At 31.9% G+C, this 18,717-nt stretch overlaps 2 protein-coding genes across 4 annotated transcripts; both read right to left on the bottom strand.

Annotated features, from left to right (window-relative positions):
• Positions 1 to 8,298: 8,298 nt before the first annotated feature.
• On the bottom strand, positions 8,299 to 9,507 carry LOC142219560 (protein CREG1-like). Of its 2 annotated transcripts, none has more exons than XM_075288513.1 (4): positions 9,349 to 9,507; positions 8,707 to 9,114; positions 8,557 to 8,638; positions 8,299 to 8,497 (listed from the first exon to the last, which is right to left on the bottom strand). In XM_075288513.1, the coding sequence occupies exons 2-4, from the start codon at positions 9,106 to 9,108 to the stop codon at positions 8,388 to 8,390; spliced, it is 594 nt and encodes a 197-aa protein (XP_075144628.1). In that variant the 5' UTR covers positions 9,109 to 9,114; positions 9,349 to 9,507; the 3' UTR covers positions 8,299 to 8,387. The 2 variants fall into 2 exon arrangements, with proteins under 2 accessions (XP_075144628.1, XP_075144673.1); XM_075288558.1 differs by lacking the exon at positions 9,349 to 9,507 and adding an exon at positions 9,189 to 9,314.
• A 2,660-nt stretch (positions 9,508 to 12,167) lies between these two features.
• LOC142242885 (protein CREG1-like) lies at positions 12,168 to 13,796 on the bottom strand. Of its 2 annotated transcripts, none has more exons than XM_075288380.1 (4): positions 13,644 to 13,796; positions 13,167 to 13,573; positions 12,461 to 12,542; positions 12,168 to 12,391 (listed from the first exon to the last, which is right to left on the bottom strand). In XM_075288380.1, exons 2-4 carry the CDS (start codon positions 13,566 to 13,568, stop codon positions 12,282 to 12,284), a joined length of 594 nt encoding a protein of 197 aa, XP_075144495.1. In that variant the 5' UTR covers positions 13,569 to 13,573; positions 13,644 to 13,796; the 3' UTR covers positions 12,168 to 12,281. The 2 variants fall into 2 exon arrangements, with proteins under 2 accessions (XP_075144495.1, XP_075170520.1); XM_075314405.1 differs by having other exon boundaries at positions 13,640 to 13,778.
• Positions 13,797 to 18,717: the final 4,921 nt, after the last annotated feature.

The raw sequence follows: 18,717 nt of genomic DNA, 5'->3' as shown, positions 1-18,717 counted from the left end.
ACGGACATGCTTAGATCGACTCAGAATTTCACCACGACCCAGAATATATATACTTTATGGGGTCTTAGAGCAATATTTCGATGTGTTACAAACGGAATGACAAAGTTAATATACCCCCATCCTATGATGGAGGGTATAAAAAGAAAAATGAAAGATTATCCAAACTTTACAAAATTATTTCATAATGAAAAGAATCTCCCAAAGAGTGAAATAACGTTGCATTTCATACCCCAGTCCAGCGTTACCGTTGGGAATTTTAAAAAGTGGTACAAAAAGTGGCAAACGACAAAAAAGTGGCACAATTATTTTTAAAAAGTGGCACAGAAAGTGACTCCTTCTTTTTATTAACTTATACCAACAAAAAACTTTAAACTTAAGAATTTTGTACTATTCCATTTTTTGTTATTATGTCAATTTATAATAAAATTGTACAATTTTAGGGTGAAATTTTAGAATATAAGATTTTACTGTAGTAGTACCAGTTTCAGGGATGCTTTCTGAAATAATTTCTGATTTGACTTCATGGCCTATGTATATTTTTGTAATTTCTTTAATACACTAAAAAAAAAGTGAACTCACTATTTCACTAAAGCCAATTTAACTATATTTTAGTTCATGAAATTATTATATTTGGAGAAAGTTTCATTTACTCTAATAATTTTTTGCGTACGTTAGTTAAATGAACTAAAAGACGGGAAAAAATTATACACAAATGAAGTAAAAAGTTTTACTAAATTCGTACTTCTCACAAAATAGTTCATTATTTCTTTAAATTTGTAAATTTTACTACAACAGCGTCCATCATGAACTTCGTATGTCACTAAAGACATTCTTGCAATTTTGAACTCCAATTTTTTCCTTCAAACTGCAAAATTTTCTTTAAAAAGTGAAAAAAATTATTTATGTCTAATAAATTTTCTTGAATTTGTCGAAAAATATTTACTTATTTTTGTGATATCGGCGTGATGTCAGCGCTTGTAATACTGTTTAGTTAAAAATTTCTAAAACTATTCAAAATTTTCTAAAATTAATCAAAAGTTTTCTTCCTAGTGGGTTCACTGTTTTTTCAGTGTATAAAAATAATTTTTATAGTCGATATCTGCTAAATCACTAACTGCAATATAACTCTTTAAAAAAAATATGTATATTTCTAATAGATTAATTTTTATTAAATATATTTTATCAGAATTATAGTCTGCTGAACTAGAACGAGACTGAGTGATTGCAAACTTTTTTATTCTTTGCACTTGCACTACAAACCTTAAACATTTCCATAATTATCACACAATAAATTTGACATAACCTAAATTGAATCATAGCCGCTCACATACATTAAGAATAGACGGACGACAAATTTGCCAATAAAGTGACACAACGGTAACGCTGCCCCAGTCTTATAGATATGCTTTCTCAAAGACTGGAAGCCTGTTCGTGGAAATTTCGTTCGCCTCGAGACGAACTATTCGTCAAAAAAACCCATATTGATATCTCGAAAACCAGGTGGTTTTTGGTTTATTTTTGCACTGTAATATACTTACAAGCTCCTAAATACGATCAGCAAACATTTTGTTTGCTGTTATGCCTCAACTCGATAAATATTCAGATTTTTGGTCAAACACTACAGATATTCATAATATATTGTTTTAATTATGTTAGGGTAGCTCCTAAGTTGACATTTTTATTTGTTTTAGCCAAAATAAAACACTTTTTAGTGTAATCGAGCTTCAAAAATAGCAGGAAATGTTTGCTATTTCAGCAAACAGTGACTGATGTCCCTTTTTCAGCAGACTTTCTGCTGTTTTAGCAAACTTTTCTGCTGTCCCTACTAACAAATTTCTTTGGGTGTAGCAAATGTATCTAAAGTTATTTTAGTTTCAATTTAGACGAACTAGTCGTCTCGAGTCGATTTTGTGTTTCTTGAACAGGCAGTTAGATTAATCTGCAACAAAGGTTGCAAAAATTCCAAAAAAAAATCAGATATAGCATAATTGAAAACAAAACAAGTATATACCGCCGTAAGTTCGGCCAGGCCGAATCTTATGTACCCTCCACCATGGATTGCGTAGAAACTTCTACGAAAGACTGTCATCCACAATCGAATTACTTGGGTTGTGGTATCTTAAAACTTCTTAACATCGTTTTCAAAAACAAAAAAGTTATGTATAGTTAAGTCTACAAATAATTACGAATCGATATGGACTTTTTGCACGGTACGTAGAGAGCCAGAATTGAAATATGGGAGTCGCTTATATGGGGCTATATACAATTATGAACTTGATATGGACCAATTTTTGTGTGATTGGAAATCGATTTATCTGAGGGATATATATAACAATAGACCGATATGGACCTAGTTAGGCATGGTTGTTAACGACCATATACTAGCACAATGTACCAAATTTCAACTCACTCGGATGATTTGGCTTGGTACATTGGCTCCTCCAAGAGGCTCCAAAACCAAATCTCGGGATCGGTTTATATGGGGCTATATATGATTATGGACTGATATGGACCACTTTTGGCATGGTTGTTAAATATCATATACTATCACCACGTACCAAATTTCAAGCAGATCGGATGAATTTTGCTTCTCCAAAAGGCACCGGAGGTCAAATCTGGGGATCGGTTTATATGGGGCCTATATATAATTATGAGCCGATACCGACCAATTTTTGCATGGGAGTTTGAGGCCGTATATTAACACCACGTACCAAATTTCAACTGAATCAGATGAATTTTGGTCTTCCAAGAGGCTCCGGAGGTCAAATCTGGGGATCGGCTTATATGGGGGCCATATATAATTATGGACCGATGTGGATTTTAGATGTTAGAGACCATATACTAACACCATGTACCAAATTTTAGCCGGAACGGATGAAATTTGCTTCTCTTAGAGGCCTCGCAAGCCAAATTTGGGGGTCCGTTTATATGGGGGCTATACGTAAAAGTGGACCGATATGGTCCATTTGCAATACCATCCGACCTACATCAATAACAACTACTTGTGCCAAGTTTCAAGTCGATAGCTTGTTTCGTTCGGAAGTTAGCGTGATTTCAACAGACGGACGGACGGACTGACATGCTCAGATCGACTCAGAATTTCACCACGACCCAGAATATATATACTTTATGGGGTCTTAGAGCAATATTTCGATGTGTTACAAACGGAATGACAAAGTTAATATACCCCCCATCCTATGGTGGAGGGTATAAAAAAATATATATTTATATATACAAATGTCAAGCCAGCTTGCGAGCTGAAACCGAGCGGAACCCGGTGACCGCCTTTCAAATGCTCGAGATATGAAAATTGGAGTTCGGTCACCATGTATTTATGAACGAAAATTTACTTCTAAATACACGCTCACAAAAAATCGCTTCTGTAACATATACTCCCAAACATATTTTGCTTCAAGCATATACATTTTTGGGTATTGCCCAAACATTTATATGTTTGATCTCTTCCAATATATAATATGTTTGAAAGCATATTGGTCTAAACAATATATGTTTGGGTAGTCTAAGTTCCAAACATTTTGTATTTTTGCATCCAAATTCAATAATGTTGTCTTCCAAAAAACAATATGTTATTATGTGAACATATAATATGTTTGGAAGCATTTTGCACCCAAAAATATTATATGCTTAAAAAAATTCTCCCAAACAATATTGTGCTCAAAATTTTATTTATTTATTTATATATTTACAATCATAATGAATTATGAAAATAAACAGGTAATATAGGTGCTAACAACATAGGTTTTCGACCTGAATGCTCAAAATTTTCTGCCTAATTGTATATTTCTGCCTAATTGTATATTCCCCCACATCTTTCTCACTTCCACGAGATTTTTTAGTTCTTAGCACCTTTTTCTGTAATACAAACATTGTAGAAGAAATTATTCATTTTTTTTTTTATTTTAATTTTACCTTTTGCCGGACGGGGATTCGAACAGCGGACCACACAGTTTGTAAGGATCAAAGAAGTAGCTGATCAATTGCCCAAGGAAAAATAAAATGTAAATTTTGTAATAACAAGCAACAACCACCAACTTAATTCAATATCGCTCCCTGTTAAATAGCGCTCCAAGCTACTAAACACATATATGTTTATAGGCTATTTCTAAATTAATATATGTTTGCATCCAAGCATATTATATTTACAAACATTTTATGTCCCAAACATAATATGTTCTAACATATTAACATATATGTCCCAAACATGTTATGCTAGTTTATGAACATTATATGCTTGCACTCAAAAATATTGTGTTTAAAAATTTGTGTTCCAAACATATAATGTTTATAGCCAAACATATGAGAAACAGTCTTTTTCATCCGTGTAGCCAGATTGGGGTAAATGTGACAATGGGTACCATAAACAAAGGCTTATATGTCTTTAAAGAGATAACTTTAACAAGAAAAGATATCTCTTTTGGTCTAAAATTTCGTTTCGGAGGAAAGTTAGTTTAAGATAGATCTAGTGGCAGCCGGTTATTCCAGACTCATTTAGACAAATCAGTTTATTGTGATACCACACGTGATGAAATTCTCTCTTATCAATGAGTGTTGTGCGATTCTTCGTTTAACTCAATGACAAAAGTCGTTTCATATTGCGGTGAAATCTCTTAGAGAAGCTGGATGAAAAGAATTTCGAGGAATATAAATATTGTGGATAAATATGTATTGCGTGCCTCTATATAATCAATCAAGGATTCAAATTTATGGCAAATATGAATGCAAAGATCGAAACATACCGATATCAAATACCATTTCATAAGAAACCATTTGGTTAAAGGAGACATAGAAGTAAAATATATTAGAACACTGAATAAGTTGCTAATATTTGTACAGAGATATTAGAAAATGTAAATTTTTACATATGTATACAGAAAATTATAAAGGGTGATTCTTTTGAGGTTAGGATTTTCATGCATTAGTATTTGACAGATCACGTGGGATTTCAGACATGGTGTCAAAGAGAAGGATGCTCAGTATGCTTTGACATTTCATCATGAATAGACTTACTAGCGAGCAACGCTTGCAAATCATTGAATTTTATTACCAAAATCAGTGTTCGGTTCGAAATGTGTTTCGTGCTTTTTTATCGACAAATTTTGTTCAGCGATGAGGCTCATTTCTGGTTGAATGGCTACGTAAATAAGCAAAATTGCCGCATTTGGAGTGAAGAGCAACCAGAAGCCGTTCAAGAACTGCCCATGCATCCCGAAAAATGCACTGTTTGGTGTGGTTTGTACGCTGGTGGAATCATTGGACCGTATTTTTTCAAAGATGCTGTTGGACGCAACGTTACGGTGAATGGCGATCGCTATCGTTCGATGCTAACAAACTTTTTGTTGCCAAAAATGGAAGAACTGAACTTGGTTGACATGTGGTTTCAACAAGATGGCGCTACATGCCACACAGCTCGCGATTCTATGGCCATTTTGAGGGAAAACTTCGGAGAACAATTCATCTCAAGAAATGGACCGGTAAGTTGGCCACCAAGATCATGCGATTTGACGCCTTTAGACTATTTTTTGTGGGGCTACGTCAAGTCTAAAGTCTACAGAAATAAGGCAGCAACTATTCCAGCTTTGGAAGACAACATTTCCGAAGAAATTCGGGCTATTCCGGCCGAAATGCTCGAAAAAGTTGCCCAAAATTGGACTTTCCGAATGGACCACCTAAGACGCAGCCGCGGTCAACATTTAAATGAAATTATCTTCAAAAAGTAAATGTCATGGACCAATCTAACGTTTCAAATAAAGAACCGATGAGATTTTGCAAATTTTATGCGTTTTTTTTTAAAAAAAAGTTATCAAGCTCTTAACAAATCACCCTTTAGTAAATTACATTCAATAGCCTCTCTCACTCTATGTAATTTACTATAATTTTCTATATATGAAATAATTTAATAATATATGTGATATGTCTCTCATAATACGTTCCTGGTACAAAAGTTTTAGTTGGCATTTCGATGCATAGTGTTTAATGGCGTTTTGTGGTTCATTGTGCTAAGCAGGGCTGTGGAGTCGGAGTCTGAAGATTTTGCTGGAGTCGGAGTCGGAGTCGTAGTCGTAAAAATTTTGCTCGACTCCGACTCCGGATAAACTAAATTTTTTAAAACACTTCACATTTTTGTAACTAAACAAGTTTTTACGCAAATTAGTTTCCATTACGCTATTCATTAGATCAATGTACGGTATGACTGTAAATGAAAAGCAACTTCCAATTACGGAGATCATTTTATGCTTCCTAGAATGTTACACTAGCGGATGGGCTGAATCGATCCATTTTAATGCCCACCACCATAACAATTTATTTGAAATATTTCAATCGATTTCGTTTTTTAATTTTATTTTAAGATCATATACCTATATATATATATATGTCGAATATTGAAAGAAAATTTTTTCAAAAATTTATTTCTATAGAACATTTTGTCAAAATTTTATTTCTAAAGAAAATTTTTGTCAATTTTGTCAAAATTGTATTTATATAGAAAATTTTGTCCAAATTTTATTTCTAAAGAAAATTTTATCAAAATGTTATTTCTATAGAAAATTTTGTCAAATTTTTATTTCTAAAGAAAATTTTATCAAAATGTTATTTCTATAGAAAATTTTGTCAAAATTGTATTTATATAGAAAATTTTGTCAAAATTTTATTTCTAAAGAAAATTTTATCAAAATTATATTTCTATAGAAAATTTTGTCAAAATATTATTTCTAAAGAAAATTTTATCAATATGTTATTTCTATAGAAAATTTTGTCAATTTTTTTTCTATAGAAAATTTTGTCAAAATCCAATAGAAAGATCGAATAAAATCAAAATTTCTAATTTTGTCAAAATTTTATTTCTACAGAAAGTTTTCTCAAAACTTTATTTCTATGGACAATTTTGTCAAAATTTTATTTCTATAGAAAGTTTTTTCAAAATTTTTTTCTATAGACAATTTTTTCAAAATTTTATTTCTATAGAAAATTTTATTTCTAAAAAAAAATTGTCAACATTTTATTTCTATAGAAAATTTTGCAACATATTTTCTTCTATATAGAATATTGCAAAATTTTATTTCTATAGAAAATTTTGCAAAATTTTTTTTCTATTGATAATTTTCCCAAAAAATTATTTTGTAGAAAATTTTGCCAAAATTTTATTTCTAAAGAAAAGTTTGCAAAGTTTGATTTCTATAGAAAATTTTGTCAAAGTTTTATTTCTACACAAAAAATTTGTCAAAATTTTATTTCTATGGAAAATTTTGCAAACTTTTATTTCTATTGATAATTTTCTCAAAATTTTATTTTGCAAACTTTTATTTCTATAAAAAATTTTGCAAAATTTTGTTTCTATATAGAATATTGAAAAATTTTTTCTCTATATAGAATATTGCAAAATTTGATTTCTATAGAAAATTTTGCAAAATTTTATTTCTATAGAAAATTTTGTTAAAATTTTGTCTATGGAAAATTTTGTCAAAGTTTTATTTCTATAAACAAATTTGTCAACATTTTTTTCTATAGATATTTTGGTCAAAATTTTATTTCTACAGAAAATTTTCTCAAAATTTGAAGTATTTGAGATTTTATCGAAATGTAGATCTAAATACTAAGTTGTGCAGAGTATATTATAGTTAGTTATATTACCCGGAGTCGACTCCGGAGTCGGAGTCGAGGCTGATGAAAAATGCTGGAGTAGGAGTCGAGCACAATTGGCTCGACTCCACAGCCCTGGTGCTAAGTCGTTCTGTTATGGTGCCAACAGACCCATATTCAACCCCCTGTGGGAGCGGATACTTTTTTCAAATTGTAAATATTATATAATAAGGAAATAAAAGTGTAATAAAAAAGTGAAAATTGGTGAATAAGATTTGTTTTTTAGTTTTATAAATTTATTCCTTTACATGAACGTCCAAGGTACAACTTCTACAGCAATGCAAAGGATCCAAAAACGGAGTACTTCCGTCCTATGACAAGCCCATGGAAAATTCATGGATCACAAATTGTAGATCCAAACTATTTCTTTGCAAACTCTTTTTTTTTTGTTTGGTGAAAATAGGTGATTGAAATAACGTCCAAATATATTGATTTATCAACATTATCTTCTAAAGCGTATAGTTTTAGGACGATTTAACTTTATTGGTTTTGTATCTTTGTAAATGTGTTACATGTGTTAATATGAACCCTATGTGGGCTGTTACACCGATGTGGCCTTATTTGCTCTGACGAGACCACTCACATTTGATCCCGCCTCATGACAGTTTTTCTTATAAACCCCAAAAAAAGATTTCCAAATTCCCATTTTCAATCGTATTCTTTTTATAAGTTTTATTTAAAAGTTTGCCATAAAATATTATATAGATATATTACAATATTGCAACAGTTCACAATTTGATCTTGTAATAGTCTTCTGGTTTGACATTGTTAGCACCGCCATAAAAGTCCAAAACGAAGATATTTGTAATTTCCAATTCGCACAAATAGAAGTTATGCTCTGGAAAACAAGAAACAAAAGTTAATTAAATTAGGAACAATTTTAGAGAAATGTCATACTATCGATCCATTTCTGGGCAGCAGGATGGCGATCAACGAATGAAGCTACAGCTGTTTGATAATCCTTTGTATTCTCGTCCAACTAAATTATTAATAAAAATATTTACAATCAAATTCGATTTAAATTATATATGTTAGTAGACAACATACCTTCAAAACTTTACCACTGATAATTGTGCGGGCACAAGTTGGTTCCATAGGATCCATATTTTGTTCAGAGCAGTGAAGTAATTGCTCATCTGAGAAGAGAAGTGTAACATTATTATTTTGTTTTACATCTTTGCCTGTGAAATCCAAATTGGTTAAAAGAAATTGAATGCGTCCTAAGGATTCTTGTTTTTCATTGTTATCGTTGACAGCAAGTACATTGACCATTGGGTAGTCCTTTAGTTTACGATGTGTAGAGATAGATCCAACTGCAGCCCAATTCGCTTGATGTACCAATTTTCGGGCAACTAAAGCATGATCGGTCTTCTTATACGTAGAAAATCCACAGGCAATGTTAAGGCATAAAACCAATAACATAATGACAGTTAAAGTATTAGACAACATGGTTCACTGGGGAAGAGGAAGAAAAAAATATAGTTCAAATAAAGTAAAATTAGGATGCGCTTAACATCTGTTAATGTTACGTTCAAACCGTAGTATCCTAGCTAGAAAGGTCTATAATATTTAGGTGAGTAGATTTGGTAACATCGACTTGATCTTTTAATAACAATGATGGCGAGTTGACCCAAGAGCTGGTCTTGTCTCGAAAGATGTCTGAGGTCTGTTGTAAATAATGCGACTTACGTTTTTATAATTTTCTCACAAAATTAAATATTTAATTTTTCGGATATTCTCTCACTCCACGTTGTTTGATTGCAACTGAGTTCTTCATAGTCCACACTTGGTTTATATTGTGAATAATTATATGCTTATTGTTCCTAAATATATTTTTTTTAATCAAATCACTTTCTCCATTTTACATTGAGAAAGTCCCAATTGTAATCAACCAATTATACATTACCACTCGAAATTAAGTGCAAATTTTCTTATCTAATTTTATAAATCATCTCAAGTGTTATTGGGGCTACTCACTTTTCTGTTGCATATCAACCCGCACGTTCAAATTGTACTTGACTGAGAATCCTTTATCAGCAAATACGTGACGCGTTATTCGTTTCTCTAATCTGATAATTGATAATTGACAAGGGGTACAATGTAATAATGGTCTCGTTTGTAGAGGATGTCTTCAATGCAACACGCTTGTCCTAATTATTGCACAATTGGAGCTATGGTAAACATATACCTGGGTAAGATTACAAATAAGGTTGGCTGATAAGTCCCCGGTCTAACAAAGAAAAACACATTTTTGTTGTTGTCAAAAATCGTTTTTATTATTCAACATAGTTCCCTTCAAGAGCGATACAACGATTATAACGACCTTCCAATTGTTTGATACCATTTTTGTAGTACTCCTTCGGTTTTGCCTCAAAATAGGCCTCAGTTTCGGCATCACCTCTTCATTGCAGACAAATTTTTTCCCTGCGAGCATTTTGAGGTCTGAGAACAAGAAAAAGTCGCTGGGGACCAGATCTGGAGAATACGGTGGGTGGGGAAGCAATTCGAAGCCCAATTCATGAATTGTTGCCATCGTTCTCAATGACTTGTGGCACGGTGCGTTGTCTTGGTAGAACAACACTTTTTTCTTCTTCATATGGGGCCGTTTTGCCGCGATTTCGACCTTCAAACGCTCCAATAACGCCATATAATAGTCACTGTTGATGGTTTTTCCCTTCTCAAGATAATCGATAAAAATTATTCCATGCGCATCCCATAAAACAGAGGCCATTACTTTGCCAGCGGACTTTTGAGTCTTTCCACGCTTCGGAGACGGTTCACCGGTAGCTGTCCACTCAGCCGACTGTCGCATATCCAAATATTCCGCATATCCAAATATTGATGAATGATATGACCAACACGTTCCTTTGATATCTTTAAGGCCTCTGCTATCTCGATCAACTTCATTTTCATTTTACGGTCATTCAAAATCATTTTGTGGATTTTGTTTTTTGATGTTTTCGTCGGTAACCACCTCTTTTGGGCGTCCACTGCGTTCACCGTCATCCGTGCTCATTCTACCACGCTTGAATTTTGCATACCAATCAATTATTGTTGATTTCCCTGGGGCAGAGTCCGGAAACTGATTATCAAGCCAAGTTTTTGCTTCCACCGTATTTTTTCCCTTCAGAAAACAGTATTTTATCAAAACACGAAATTCCTTTTTTTCCATTTTTTTTTTCACAATAACAAAAGTTGCTTCACAAAAGACGCTCTTTCTCACAAACTAATTGACTTACAGACGTCAAATTTTGACACGAATCATTTGAAGGTTGGTACTATATAAAAATAATATGCATTTAATTCTAACGACGCCATCTATGTGTCAGACCGGGGACTTATCAGCCAACCTGTTAGTATTCAAAATTCCGTAGTTTGATATTAACATAACAAAAAAGAATTTTTATATTTTTAGCTGGTTGATATTAATAAAATGGACTGCGATTTTGGAATAAAAAGTTTATATCAATGTTTTTTTCTGTTTTCGTGTATGGATTCCTTGTAAGATTCAGTTATTGATTGATTTTGTATGGAAGGGTCTATATAATTATAAAGCGATATGGACTAATTTTACCATGGTAGGTTAGGTTAGGTGGCAGCCCGATGTATCAGGTTCACTTGGACTATTCAGTCCATTGTGATACCACAGTGGTGAACTTCTCTCTTATCACTGAGTGCTGCCCGATTCCATGTTAAGCTCAATGACAAAGGACCTCCTTTTTATAGCCGAGTCCGAACGGCATTCCACATTCCAATGAAACCACTTAGAGAAGCTTTGAAACCCTCAGAAATGTCACCAGCATTACTGAGGTGGGATAATCCACCGCTGAAAAACTTTTTGGTGTTTTGTCGTAGCAGGAATCGAACCCCACGACCTTGTGTATGCAAGGCGGGCATGCTAACCATTGCACCACGGTGGTTTTCATGTACCCAAATTCAAATGCATCGGAAATTTGCTCTTCAAGGAGACTCCAGAAGTAAAAACTGAGGATCGCTTTATATGGTAGCTATATAAAATTGCGGACCGATATGGACCAATTTTTACATGGTAGTCAATGAATAAATAATGACATCATATTCAAAGACCTCTAAAATGCAGGGTTTCATAATTGCGGATTTGGTAGCGAAAAAAGTCATACAACTCACGACACCTATGGAAAAATTGATCCGCTACTCCTTTGATCCTTTATATATTTTCGGAACCATAATATGATCCTTGTTTGCGTTATAAACCCACACAAATAGTTTTAATAAATAAATTATTTCTTAATTCACATTGCAAATGGCGCCATGCTATAAACGTCAGTTTTTCAACTCGAAAAAACAAAGTACAACAAATGGAAAAAATTTCGCTAGTTTTTCGCATTTTTTGAAAATTTTTGAAAACCGAACAGAAGTATTTTCTAATATAGCAAATTTACCACACTTTGTGACAAGTGATTTAACGATAGTTTCTAATGCCTTTTATTATAATCTGAATATTTTTTATGAACAAAATAATACTAAAATTTCGTTCTTCTTTCAGTGCAAACATAGTTTTTGCATTATTTAGTTTTTATTTAGATATCTAAAGGTGGATATGGAACAATATACAAATACATCAAAATTCTAATTGACACAATTTACAACTTGATTTTATAATAGTCTTCAGGCTTTACATTGTTAGCTCCTCCATAGAAGTCCAAAACGAAAATATTTGTAATCTCCAATTCGCACAAATAGAAATTATGTTCTGAAAATAGAAACAAAAAATATTCCATTATTATTGCGGGAAGCAGAATATTTTATAAAAATATCATACTATCTATCCATTTCTGGGCAGCAGGATGGCGATCAACGAATGAAGCGACAGCTCCTTGATAGTCCTTGGCATTCTCATCCAACTAAAATATTTAAAAAAATATTTTATTGTTATGGTTATCAAAATAGACTAATCGAATTTTAATTAAATATAAAGTTGCAGTTCGAATTTAAATTAAAAGAGGAATTTGATGCAGCTATTTTTAATCTTAAAATGCGTAAAAAGTGCCAAGACCCGAAGTCACATGTCGATTTTACGGAGATGTCAATAATCGATATTTTTTAATTTTAAAAATCCGAAAATCGACTTTGAATGTTTAAAAAAGTCGAAGTCTTTTGGATTCTCGTTACAATTCTTAATTTATACGAATGTGTTGAAATCCGTCACACATGCAACGATCTGGGTTATTTATTAATTTCCTAAAGGGCTTAGTTCAGAGCGTTCAGAATACTGCAGTTTTGGCTTTTCGTATCCTCTACAGTTATCTTTATTAAACAAACTCTAACATAATAGACTTTTTTGAAGCTCGATCTTATAATTGAATGCAGAAATTTGTCAAAAATTCTGAACTGATGAGGATGTGAAAAAAACGGATTCTACTCTTGTATACAAATCCTGATATTAAGCAAGCAAATAGAAATACGAATACTATATGGTAAAAATGAAATTATACCATTAAAACAGAACAAAGAAATATATTATTTACCTTCAAAACTTTACCGCTAATAATAGTGCGGGCACAAGTTGGTTCCATAGGATCCATATTTTGTTCAGAGCAGTGAAGTAATTGCTCATCTGAGAAGAGAAGTGTAACATTATTATTTTGTTTTACATCTTTGCCTGTGAAATCCAAATTGGTTAAAAGGAATTGAATGCGTCCCAAGGATTCATGCTTTTCATTATTATCGTTGACAGCAAGAACATTGACCATTGGGAAATCCTTTAGTTTACGATGGGTAGAGATTGAACCAATTGCTGCCCAATTTGCCTGATGTACCAAATTACGGGCAACTAATGCATGATCCGTCTTCTTATAAGTAGAGGATCCGCATGCAATGTTAACGGATAAAACCACGAAAATGGCAACGAGCAAGGTATTGGAAAACATTTTCACTGAAGAAGAGGTAAAGAATTAAAGGAACTTAGAACGATATCTACAGTAATTTTTAAATCTAGTACTTACGTTAGTGTAATTTTCTCACAATTCAATTTCTTAATAGAAGAATAGGCTTCCTCAATCCTATATCTTATTACTTTTCGTGGTTTGATTCCAAGTGATTTCTTCACAGTCCATACGTAGTTTATATAGTAAATTCATATTATTAATTTTTCGTTGAGAAAGTCCCAGTTACAAAAAGTCAAACAGATATTAGTACTAGAAATGAAGTGCAAATTTTCTTATCAGATTTTGTAGCTATTTAGTTTTCATGTATCGATTACTCTTCAGTGGGGACCCTTGGTGGGAAGTGAATTCATTTATCAGCAAATACGTGACATCTAATTCGTTCGGACTTTTATAAGCGCCATGGATTATTAAGGGAAACAATGTAAAGATTTTGAGTGGTTCCCTTTCAAGTATAAATTAATAATATTCGAGTTTTCTATACAGTTCATGATCATTTAATGACATGCAGTTGAAAATTTTGATATTCTTTCATTGAGATATTTTGAGGAAGCAATCCAATTTTAAATCTAGCTGCTATTATATTGGAACTAGATTTATCAATTTAACATTTTCTTTAAAGATATATGTAGTAACAAACCTAATGAAGGTTATAGAAAGTTTGTTAGTTGAATAAACAAAAGGCAGCTAATTCATTGCAGTCCATAATAACACAATAACGAAATTAATTGATCCAATTAATTTTTAATTGAAATGTCTTCAATCGCAGAAATGATAATATCAATCACCAAAGTCAATTAAAAAAATATTTGTTATAAATAAAAAATTAATTGATACAATTATTTGTTGTGATTGAATTTTGTTTTAATTAAAAAACTTATTGAACCAAAAAAAAAAATGGTGATATTTTTTTAGTGTAACAATAATTCAATGAAAATTCTCAACAAATCCTAATTTTTTATATGAATCATTTAGTTTACCCATATTTCCATAAATATGCGTCCTAAAGCGAAATGGGCGGAAATTCAGACACCTCTAAAAAATCACATTTTCGCCAAAAATTCAAAGATATCACTGAAAATCTTCAATATAAATTTCTATTAATTATTAAAAAAAATAAATTAAAAATTAAATTGATTCAAAGGATTTTTTAATTAAAACAAAAACTAATTGCATCAACTATTTTTTAAATTAATTTGAATCAAAATTTGCCAAAAATTAAAAATTCAAAATTTTGGTAGAAATTTGTATATGAAAAACTTATCCTCAATCTCCTGAAACATACATCCTGGAAGGAAAAAGAAGGTAATATATAACCGCCTCCAAATATTAATTTTTAATTTAGAAAAAAAAAAAAACATAAATACAGTGCACTCGCGGTAAAAATTTTTTCATGAAATTAAATTAAGTTTTCAATATTACTAATAACAAAAATAATAACACAAAAAATGAAAACACTCTAGAACGTGTAAACCTCTCGAATATGGCTATGATTTGTTCTGAAATTCGCTGAAGTTCGCTAACGTGAACGGTAACCACCTCTTTCGGGCGTCCACTGCGTTCACCGTCCTCCGTGCTCATTTCACCACGCTTGAATTTTGCATACCAATAAAATATTGTTGATTTCCCTGGGGCAGAGTCCGGATACTCATTATCAAGCCAAGTTTTTGCTTTCACCGTATTTTTTCCCTTCAGAAAACAGTGTTTTATCAAAACACGAAATTCCTTTTTTCCATTTTTTTTTCACAATTACAAAAGTTGCTTCACAAAAGACGCTCTATCTCACAAACTAATTGACTTACAGACGTCAAATTTTGACACGAATCATTTGAAGGTTGGTACTATAGAAAAATAATATGCATTTAATACTAGCGACGCCATCTATGTGTCAGACCGGGGACTTATCAGCCAACCTATTAGTTTCCCAGAAAACAAATTAATTTTTTGCATACAACAGATTTCGCATTCTACGATAAACGCGAAGAGATAAACTACACCCGAAAAATGTTTTCCTCGGTTATGAAACGAAATTTCCCTTTCGAAATTTCCTTTTTTTTCTTTGAGAGAAAATAAACCCAAATTTATTGGAAGTCCTTTGACTATAGTCTCAAATTTTTTTTAATTTTCTTCAAAGTCAAAAGAAAATTTTGGCTCTCTAAAATGTCGCTCCTCAGAAAAGAAAAAAATTCTTTCGGCATATACAATTCACTGTAGATTTATAGTCCGACATCTACCAGTAAACGACTATTTCATAAATACAAACGAAATTATCAATTGAAAAAGGAGCACCTTTACGGCATTAATTTTTTATCCTTAGTTTATTTTTAAATTTCGTGAATAAATTTTCACAAATTTCTATTTTTACGGTTTTAATCGGTTTTGGGAAAAATAAAAAACCGAAAACCGTTTTTAAAACATTGGTATTTTTGGATAAATCGACTTTTCAAAAACCGGTTATTTGGACACCCTAACTAATAGTGAACGTAACATAAAACGTAGTCGTTTCACTCAAAAGTGATTGAATTATGTGAAATATATTAATCGCATAGCTCTTTGTTGTTTGAAACAATAAAGAAGGTCGTTTGAATTTATAATACTTCGTGTCAACTACCTTGCACATACACTGAAAAAAGTGAACTGTTTTATAGGAAGAATGAACTACCACGCACGAAATTTGAACTACATTTTACTCCAGATATCTTCAATATAAATTTCTATTAATTTAAAAAAAAAAATAAATTAAAAATTAAATTGATTCAAAGGATTTTTTAATTAAAACAAAAACTAATTGCATCAACTATTTTTTAAATTAATTTGAATCAAAATTTGCCAAAAATTAAAAATTTTACAGATTCAAAATTTTGGTAGAAATTTGTATATGAAAAACTTATCCTCAATCTCCTGAAACATACATCCTGGAAGGAAAAAGAAGGTAATATATAACCGCCTCCAAATATTAATTTTTAATTTAGAAAAAAAAAAACATAAATACAGTGCACTCGCGGTAAAAATTTTTTCATGAAATTAAATTAAGTTTTCAATATTACTAATAACAAAAATAATAACACAAAAAATGAAAACACTCTAGAACGTGTAAACCTCTCGAATATGGCTATGATTTGTTCTGAAATTCGCTGAAGTTCGCTAACGTGAACGGTAACCACCTCTTTCGGGCGTCCACTGCGTTCACCGTCCTCCGTGCTCATTTCACCACGCTTGAATTTTGCATACCAATAAAATATTGTTGATTTCCCTGGGGCAGAGTCCGGATACTCATTATCAAGCCAAGTTTTTGCTTTCACCGTATTTTTTCCCTTCAGAAAACAGTGTTTTTTCAAAACACGAAATTCCTTTTTTTCCATTTTTTTTCACAATTACAAAAGTTGCTTCACAAAAGACGCTCTATCTCACAAACTAATTGACTTACAGACGTCAAATTTTGACACGAATCATCAAGGTTGGTACTATATAAAAATAATATGCATTTCATACTAGCGACGCCATCTATGTGTCAGACCGGGGACTTATCAGCCAACCTATTAGTTTCCCAGAAAACAAATTAATTTTTTGCATACAACAGATTTCGCATTCTTCGATAAACGCGAAGAGATAAACTACACCCGAAAAATGTTTTCCTCGGTTATGAAATTTTAGCCCAACGAAATTTCCCTTTCGAAATTTCCTTTTTTTTTTCTTTGAGAGAAAATAAACCCAAATTTATTGGAAGTCCTTTGACTATAGTCTCAAATTTTTTTTAATTTTCTTCAAAGTCAAAAGAAAATTTTGGCTCTCTAAAATGTCGCTCCTCAGAAAAGAAAAAAATTCTTTCGGCATATACAATTCACTGTAGATTTATAGTCCGACATCTACCAGTAAACGACTATTTCATAAATACAAACGAAATTATCAATTGAAAAAGGAGCACCTTTACGGCATTAATTTTTTATCCTTAGTTTATTTTTAAATTTCGTGAATAAATTTTCACAAATTTCTATTTTTACGGTTTTAATCGGTTTTGGGAAAAATAAAAAACCGAAAACCGTTTTTAAAACATTGGTATTTTTGGATAAATCGACTTTTCAAAAACCGGTTATTTGGACACCCTAACTAATAGTGAACGTAACATAAAACGTAGTCGTTTCACTCAAAAGTGATTGAATTATGTAAAATATATTAATCGCATAGCTCTTTGTTGTTTGAAACAATAAAGAAGGTCGTTTGAATTTATAATACTTCGTGTCAACTACCTTGCACATACACTGAAAAAAGTGAACTGTTTTATAGGAAGAATGAACTACCACGCACGAAATTTGAACTACATTTTACTCCAGATTTTGAGATTCCACAAAGCGTTGTTAAATCCAGGAAATTTTAATGCCCTGTTGTACTTTTTATGTTAACTGCAGTTCACCAAAATTCATCATCTCATAGAAGAAAAAATTAACTAAAAGTAAAGAAGAAAATCATTGGCGCCAAAGTATGACCATTTTTACCATACAGTAGTTCATTCTTACTATTTTTTGGGAATCGTATGAAAATTTTCATTTTTTTTAGTTCATATTGAACTTATGTGTACGGTCATTGCACTTTATACTCACGTTTAGTTTATAAAGTTTTTGAGACATACTTAAAAAAAGTAAGATTTCATTAAGCTGTGGAAAATTTCGATAAAAGTAAAAAAATTTAACTACAAGCAAATAATTTTTTTTTCAATAGAAATAAGTTAAATTTAGCGTTAGTTTAACTACGACATTTTTTTTTCTGTGTATAGATCAGAATAAAATTTTGAACAAATGTTTTATTTACTCCACACAACAAATATTCCAACATATGTTTGCATTAATATAGTAAATGTGCAATAAAATCCTTGCACTATGTATTCCTCAACTTGATACCGGCCATAAACAGCCGCAAATCTCTCAACGAGATGACTGAGCAGAGCAGTATTCACCTAATTTGGGTGTCACCGAGTCACTGGAACATACCAGGGAACTGCAAAGCATGTGAGGAACTATCTCACATATTTAAAGGGAACAAGAATAGCTAGCTATCTGTAAGCAGTGATGCCAATTTGGTGCTTTTTCCAAAAAAAGTACCAACTTGGTCCTTTCTGGCATTTTCATTTAGTGCTTTT

The sequence above is a fragment of the Haematobia irritans genome, chromosome 1 (genome assembly GCF_050003625.1).
Source record: "Haematobia irritans isolate KBUSLIRL chromosome 1, ASM5000362v1, whole genome shotgun sequence".
Classification (NCBI taxonomy): Eukaryota; Metazoa; Arthropoda; class Insecta; order Diptera; family Muscidae; genus Haematobia; species Haematobia irritans.
This window is presented reverse-complemented; position numbering and strand designations above follow the sequence as displayed.

What these genes read in the sequence shown, in the direction of transcription:
- LOC142242885 (XM_075314405.1), bottom strand. An exon ending in TTAGCGGTAAAGTTTTGAAG is followed by an intron (nt 12,543 to 13,166) that starts GTAAATAATATA and finishes TAAATATTTTAG; the next exon opens with TTGGATGAGAATGCCAAGGA. An exon ending in TGCCCAGAAATGGATAGATA is followed by an intron (nt 12,392 to 12,460) that starts GTATGATATTTT and finishes TTCTATTTTCAG; the next exon opens with AACATAATTTCTATTTGTGC.
- LOC142219560 (XM_075288513.1), bottom strand. Translation starts at nt 9,108, where the DNA reads ATGTTGTCTAATACTTTAACTGTCATTATGTTATTGGTTTTATGCCTT. An exon ending in TCAGTGGTAAAGTTTTGAAG is followed by an intron (nt 8,639 to 8,706) that starts GTATGTTGTCTA and finishes TTAATAATTTAG; the next exon opens with TTGGACGAGAATACAAAGGA. An exon ending in TGCCCAGAAATGGATCGATA is followed by an intron (nt 8,498 to 8,556) that starts GTATGACATTTC and finishes CTTGTTTTCCAG; the next exon opens with AGCATAACTTCTATTTGTGC.